The 7,802-nt window shown below is 41.6% G+C and overlaps 1 protein-coding gene across 1 annotated transcript in view; it reads right to left on the bottom strand.

Moving 5' to 3' along the window:
• Positions 1-287: 287 nt before the first annotated feature.
• The window catches only part of LOC109416030 (serine protease easter), a 37,319-nt gene continuing 29,804 nt past the window's right edge, over positions 288-7,802 (bottom strand). The window contains exon 5 of the mRNA XM_029875400.2: positions 288-616. Coding sequence (XP_029731260.2) covers positions 303-616 — 314 coding nt within the window. The 3' untranslated portion in view covers positions 288-302. The remainder of the gene's footprint in view (positions 617-7,802) is intronic.

The following is a 7,802-nucleotide window of genomic DNA, read 5'->3' as shown; positions in this document are numbered from 1 at the left end:
GTCTAGGTTGTTTTTATTAAATTTCTCTTCCTCATTAATCAATGCCCTGCCCTGCGTCGATACGCTTGAAAATGATAAAAAAGAAAAAAAATCCTGAATAATTTATCAATGATTAACGACTGACAGCTCGTGAAACGGCCAACGAAGGCGCATTCATCTTTTTATTTCCTGCTGACTCATTACTCGGCCCATTCTCTCCGCACACTACCCCCTCATTCGTTTGATGACTGTGTGTTCATTTTCTGTTGCTTGGCCCGAGAAAAAAAAAGAAGGAAAACGCCCCTTCATCTGTTCAGAAATTTTTATTCCTCCAATTTCCCCACAATCCACTCCAAGTACTGCCCAACGCTGGCAAACACCCCAACCGGTCGGCTCTCGTGGCACTCCACCATGTGGTTCAGCAATCCGGCCACCTCGTGCACGATGCCCACCCCGTCGACCTGTCGCGTCCTCGTCACGGCGCCACCCGAATCGGCATGACACTTTTCGCCGGCGTTGACCGGGGCCGTGCACAGGTACTCGTTGACACGCCGGAAGCCCGGCGGGAGGTAACCCCGGCACTGGTCCTGCTTGAGGGCGTTCAGCCGGGAACGGATTTTGTAGCGACTGTTGTAACCTGATTGGGAGGAGGAATTTATAGAATATGGATGGATATCTTTACTGGTTTTCATTTTTTTGTTTGTTCTTGATTTTGATTAATATGTTTTGAAATGTGTATGGTAATGAAATATGCCAAACTTTGGTTTAAAAAAAAAATAATGTCACGTTCAAAGCTAGAGTTTTTTTGTGTGGTCATTGCCTACATATTTATTAGAAATTAAACTAGTTATTTAGCATTCTGAAGTGGTCAGACGTCCTAGATACTGTGCATGTGTCTAAACTCACGGACAGCTCGTTCTATTCAGGGCAATCTTCCAAAATTTAAGATGGCTGCGTCCAATGACACTCATCTCAATACTGATTCTTTTTTAAAAAGCCAAATAAAATTGAATAGGGGTTCTAAATTCCAGAAATTTGACAGCGAAGAGGATTTAAAAAAAATGAAATCCAAAGAGATTTCAGGGGGCTTCAAGGTGCTTCAGCAGAAAACTTTATTTGGGGCTTTAGAAAAAAAAATGAATCAATTCTAAGGTTTTTGAAAAAAAAACAAGGAGACTCAGGAGGCCTTCAGAGAAGTTTCAGGGATGTAAAGGTACTTGGAGGAAATCTCAAGATGATACAATGAGACATACAGGAGTTCAGGAACAGTAGAGCTTATAGTTTATAGGAATTTCAGGAGGCCTCGAAATGGGTCAAGCGTAATCCGTCTAAAACGCGTTGAAGCCCATGAAACGCCTCGTATACGCATTTAAACGCCTTTGTAACTACATTGAAACCCTTCTGAAAGCCCGTACCACCTAAAACTCTGAAAGCCCATCTACGCCAAGAACATCTTAAAGCGCCTTTGAAATCCTACCTGCAGCTCACCTGAAAGCCTGCGAAGCACCCTAAAACTCCCAGGAACCCCTCTGAAACCCTCTAAAAAGCCCTCAATCATCTTGAAATGTTGAGAAACGCCTCTGTGACCCTTGTTCCCACCTGAAATGCATCAAGACGCCTCTAAAGCCTCCCTGAAACACCCTTGAAGGATACCGGAGAGCCTGTGAAGCAACAAAATTCTATCTGAAACCACCTAAAATGCCTAGGAATGCTCTGAAAGGCCCTGAGATGCCTTGAATACTCTCCTGAATATAGAAGCCACCGAAGGTGGCGTGGTAACGGATCTAGGAGTACGTGCGTAGGACGAAAGACTTCCTGTATGTCTCATTGTAACATCTTGAGATTCCCTCTAAGTACCTGTACAATGTACAATGTACAGTGTACATCACCGAAACTTCCCTGAAAGTCTCTGAAGACCTCCTGAGGATCCTTGCTACTTTTTTCAAAACACCTTAGAAATGATTCAATTATTTTCTAAAGCACCCTTAAATCCCCAAATGAAGTTCTCTGCTGTAGCGCCTTGAAACCCCCTGAAATCTCTTTGGATTTCATTTTTCCAAATCCTTTTCACTGTCAAATTTCTGGAATTGAGAGCCCCTTTTTAACTTTATTTGGTTTTTCAAGAAATTCGGTATAGAGATAAGTGTCATTGGACGCAGCTCCTGAATAGAGAGTGAGGTGGAGATTGGCAGGTTGAAAAACAACGAAACCGCTGGAACATAATGAGCAACCAAGCGAGCTTCTAAAATACAGTTGAGAATCACTGGTGAGAGCACTACATTGGGTCATTACCAAGATTTGGGAGGAGAAAGTATTACCGGACGAGTGCATGGAAGGTATCGTGTGTCCCATCTACAAAAAGGGCGACCAGCTGGATTGCGGGAAATACATATCGCGCGATCACAGTACTGAGCGTAGCCTACAAGATACTCTCTCAAATCCGAATTATTCCTTCTAGAATTTCTGCAGGGATTCCATCAGAAATTCTTCCAGGGTTCACTCGGGACTTCCATATGGGATGCTTTCAGGAACAGCTACAGGGGTTATATAACAAATGCCTCGAAGAATTCTTCCAAGCACTCTTTTTGGTATTCCTTCAGAAACTCCTCCAGATTTCATCCAGGAATTATTCAGAGATTCCCTTAGGAATTCCTCTTGGGATTACTTCTGGGATTCCTCCTGGCAATTTTCTGGAATTCCTTCGGGGATTCCTTCAGGAATTGCCACAGGTATTCCTCCAGAAGTTAACCCACGAACTCTGCTTAGAATTTCTTAAAGATTTTTCAGAAATTTCTTCGGGAACTCCTCTTGGGATTTCTTTATGATTTCCTCCGATTTTCTGTCAAGGTAAGCACTTTTTTGCGCACTGTGCCGCACATTTCAATCGAAATTACAAGAAATCGATAAGAGATAGAAGTTTGATGTCAAAAAAGGAATTGTAGAGTGGAACCGGAGCCACAACTTTGCCTAAGAAAGAATTTAAATTTATTACGCATTTTCCAAAGATAATTGGCAAAAACAAATTAAAACACACTACTTTTGAGCTATTTGCTCTAGAAAACTTAGTTATTTGACTAAACCAATCGATTCAAAGATGCCATTTGATATAAAGTTCAATAATCTTTCCAATAAGGTTAAAAAACTGCGAAAAGTTTGACCATTTTAAAGTTATTGCCAGTTAAGGCAATAATAATCAAAAACATGGCAAGTTCAATAACTACGTAACGGTTGAGATTAGACCACATGCGTAGAACAATTTTTTTCACCATTTATGGCCCTCTATCACCCTTTAAAAGGTTTGCACTCAGGAACCTAACATCCTGTATTTACATACCATTTATAAAAAAAAAAAACACTTTAAACGCTTGTTATTTTTTTAAATATTTTCAAAATATATTTCATGATTTATAAGGAAATTAGAAACAATATATACTGTTGGTTGATGAAATAAGGAAATGAAACTAAAATAGTAATAAAAAAATCCTTCAGATATTCCGCCAGGGTATAGGGATCCACCAGGAATTCTTTCAAGAAATCGTCCTGGAATTCTTCAAGAAATTCCTCCAGGATTTTTTCAGGGATACCTTCTGGAATTGCTCCAGTATTTCTTCAAGGTATTATCACAGTAATTCCTACAGGGAGTCCTTCAGGGATTCCTCCTAGAATTCCTCTAGGACGTCCTCCTGGTATTCTTCCATGCTTTCCTTCAGAGATTTCTCTTGGAATTTCTCTAGGGATTCCGTCTGGGGTTCCTCTAGGGGTTCCTACTGGAATTTCTCCAGGCATTTAATTAGGTATTCCACCAATAATTCTTCCAGGAGTTTCTCAAGGGATTTCTCCAGGGATGTCTACAGAGATTCTTCCAGGAATTTCTCGAGGCTTTCCTCCAAGAATACATCCGGGAATTCCTCTTAGATTACATCCAGGAATTCATCCAATGACTCCTTCAGGAACTCCGCCAAAAATTTCTTCAGGATTTTTTCACGGAATTTCTCCAAGGATTTCTTCTAGAATTCCACCATGGATTTTTCACGAATTCCTCCAAGAATTTCTCTATGGATTGCTGCGGAAATTCCTCTAGGAAATTCCCCAAGGATGCCTTCAGAATTTCTTTCAGGAGTACTTCCATTAATTACTCCGAGAATTCGTCCTGCAGAATTCCTGCAGACATTCCCTCAAGAATTTCTTCAGGCATTCTTCCGGTAACTTCCCCTGAAATTCTTCCAGGAATTCTTTCATCAGTTCCTGCAGGGATTCTACAGCGATTTCTTCAGATATTTCTCCAGGGATTCTCCTTGGAATTCCAACCCGGATTTATTCAGAAGTTTCTCCAGGGATTCACTCAAAAAATTTTTTTTAGAATTCTTCAAAGAATTTTATCCAGGAATTCCTCCAATCATTTCTCTAGAGTCTAGAAATTCCCCTAGACATTCCTCCAGGCATTACTCTAGGAACTTCTCCCAACATTCATCCAGGAATTCTTCCAAGAGTTCTTCTAGCAATTCCTGTGGAAATATTTTCCATAGGTTCCTTCAGGCATTTCTCAACGGTTATCTCCAGGAGTTCCTCCTAGGTTTCCTCCAAAAAAAATTCTAGAAATTCACTCCTAATACTCAAATGATTTCTTAAGAAAATTCCCCAGAGATTTTTTACCAAAATTCCTTTAGGGATTTTTTTTACGAATTCATGCAGGCATTCTTCCAGGATTTTTTCCAGGGATGCTTCCAGGATTTCCACCACGGATTGCTTCATGAATCCCTAAAGGGATTCATCCAAGAATTTCTTTTGGGATTCTTCAACAAATTCCTCTAGGGATTTATCCAGGATTTCCTCCAGGAATTCTTCCAGGGATTCCTCCAGGGATGCCCTCAGAAGTTCCTCCAGGCATTTCTCCAGGATTTTTTGCAGGAGTTTCTCCAGGGATTCCAACACGGATTTCTTCAGAAATTTCTCCAAGTGTTTGACTGTTTATTTTAGAATTCCACTAGGGATTTCTGCAGGAATACATTTCTCTAGGAATTCTTCTGGAGGTGCCTCCAAGAATTTCTCCAGGATTCAGGAATGCTTCCTGGAGTTCCTCCAGGAATTTTTCCAGGAGTTCCTCCTAGAATTCTTCCAGATTTTTTTTTCAGAGATTCATCCAGGTATTTCTCCATATATTTCTCCAGGAAATGCTCCAGAGATTCATCCAGGGAATTCCTCCACAGAATCCTCCATGATCTCCCCCCAAGGTTTTCAGCAGAAATTTCTCCAGGCATTCTTCCAAGTATTCATCCAGCAATTCCTGCAGGTATAAATCCAGGAATTCTCCAAGACATTTTTTCGGTTTTTTTTTTCAGTAATCCCTCCAGGAATTCCTTCAGGAATTCAAGGATTCCTTTATAAATACCTCCAGGTATTCCCCCAGGAATTCATCCAGACATTGCTCCAGGTATTACTCGGGAAATTTAAAAAAGAAACTACACCGTTTTCAACCAAAGGTTGTACAGACTGAACGAGCACTTACATTAGACAACGGACAACACACATAACATCCAGTGGCCCAGAGGAGAATTTTTCGTTCGACGAAAAGTTTTCCTCAACTGGAGCGGGAATTGAACCCACACTCCGAAGCTTACGAAACGCCTAGATGACTGACGCCTCTAGTCGCATGGCCACGAAGCCAAGGATTCCTCCAGGATATCCTCTAGGAATTCTTCCAGGAGTTCCTCCAGGGATTCATCCCAGAATACCTCTGAGGATTTCTACAAGAATTCTTCCAGAGATTCCTTCAAGAATTTATCCTGGAACTCCCTCCAGAAATTCCTCTTGAGATTCTACCACGGATTTCTTCAGAAATTACTTCAGGCATTCTTCCTGGAATTCAGGGATTCGTCAAGAAAATCCTCCAGGCATTCCTCCAGGAATTCGTCCAGGAATGCTTACTAGAGCTCATTCGAGAAAGGAATTCTTCAAAGAAAGCCTCCAGAAATTTTTCCAGGAATTCTTCCAGAGATTTCTCAAATAATTCTTCCAGGAACTCTTCCCAGGATTCCTTCAGGAATTTTGCCAGGCATTCTTGCAAGTATTCCTCAAAAAATTCTTGCGCGTATCCCAGGTTTTCTTCCAGGAATTCCTTAAGGCATTCCTAGCCGGTTGAAAAACAACAAAGCCACTGAAGCAGATCAACTACCAAGCGAGCTTCTAAAATACGGCGGAGAAGCACTGGTGAGAGCACTACACCGGGTTATTACCAAGATCTGGGAGGAGGAAGTATTACCGGAGGAGTGGATGGAAGGTATCGTGTGTCTCATCTACAAAAAGGGCGATAAGTTGGATTGCGGGAACTACCGCGCGATCACACTACTGAGCGCTGCCTACAAGGTGCTCTCTCAAATTTTATGCCGCCGTCTATCATCGATTGCAAGAGAGTTCGTGGGGCAATATCAGGCTGGATTCATGGGTGAACGCGCTACAACGGACCAGATGTTCGCCATCCGCCAGGTGTTGCAGAAATGCCGCGAATACAACGTGCCCACACATCACTTGTTCATCGATTTCAAATCGGCGTATGATAAAATCGATCGAGAACAGCTATGGCAGATTATGCACGAATACGGATTCCCGTATAAATTGATACTATTGATCAAGGCGACGATGGATCGAGTGATGTGCGTAGTTCGAGTATCAGGGACACTCTCGAGTCCCTTCGAATCTCGCAGAGGGTTACGGCAAGGTGATGGTCTTTCGTGCTTGCTGTTCAAAATTGCTTTAGAGAGTGTAATTAGGAGAGCGAGATAAATACGAGTGGAACTACGAATGAGTGTAATCAGTTTCGTACCTTTTAATTCCGCCCTAATTGCTTATCCTTTGACAGATACGCGTATTTCGACTACCACTTGTAATCTTCCTCAGTGTCAGTTATCCACTGAAGAAGCCATCGCATGGACGATCTGGGGACCCTACGCAGAGTGCGGAACTGGAGACAAACAGCCATGGACCGAGTGGAATGGAGACGGCTACTATGTACAGCAGAGGCCGCCCCGGCCTTAGCCTGATCGGTAAGGTAAGTCAGGCCACCCTGTAAATTCCTAAATTCACTGGGATTGTGTAACTTTCAACTGAAAAATGAGAAAAAGTTCAATGGCATCCTTAATCAAAATAAACAATTTCTTTGATATTTTTTCATAAACTTTTAGGGGCCGGCAGGCTAGTGTACAGAAGAAGTGGCAAAGGAGGTTTTGACGTAGGACTACGTCTCTGTTTTCTATACCCGGTGTCATTTCAAAATTTATGAACCCAAGAGCGTTACGTTTGAGTGAAAGATTTTAAACGCTCACTGTATCTTTCCCACTGAACGAAATGATAAACAAATCCCGTTATCCGAGAGATGAAACTCCCGCGTTCAATTTGTAATATTCGGTGAACCTAAAAACTAGGGGTGGGTAATGTCTGAGACATAACCGCATTGTTGACGTAGGACAAAGGCTGGAATGAGGTTCCGACTTTTATATATTGAAATGGGCCCTTTAATTTGAAGTCTTAAATCAGCTGATTTTTCGTGTCATTGTTGTCCGACCTTCGTAAATAAATGCATAACGAATTTATCACATAACGTCGGTTTCCTGCAATAGGGGCACAACTCAAAATATGTCATTTTTGAGATTTCGATGGCAAATGATGAAAAACTATGTAAAATTTCATCTCACAAAGACCCGTTCCAAAATTCGATGAGAAACGCGAGATTTGGGCATTTTCACCAATTTTCCGCAGTAAGAGCACAACTCAAAATCAGTCAATTTTTTCAATAGTCGTTGAAAAATAGTTGTCAAAAATTCATGAAA

Source organism: Aedes albopictus, chromosome 3 (genome assembly GCF_035046485.1).
Source record: "Aedes albopictus strain Foshan chromosome 3, AalbF5, whole genome shotgun sequence".
Lineage (NCBI taxonomy): Eukaryota > Metazoa > Arthropoda > Insecta > Diptera > Culicidae > Aedes > Aedes albopictus.
The sequence above is the reverse complement of the archived record's forward strand: the minus strand, read 5'-3'. Positions and strand labels throughout refer to the sequence as shown.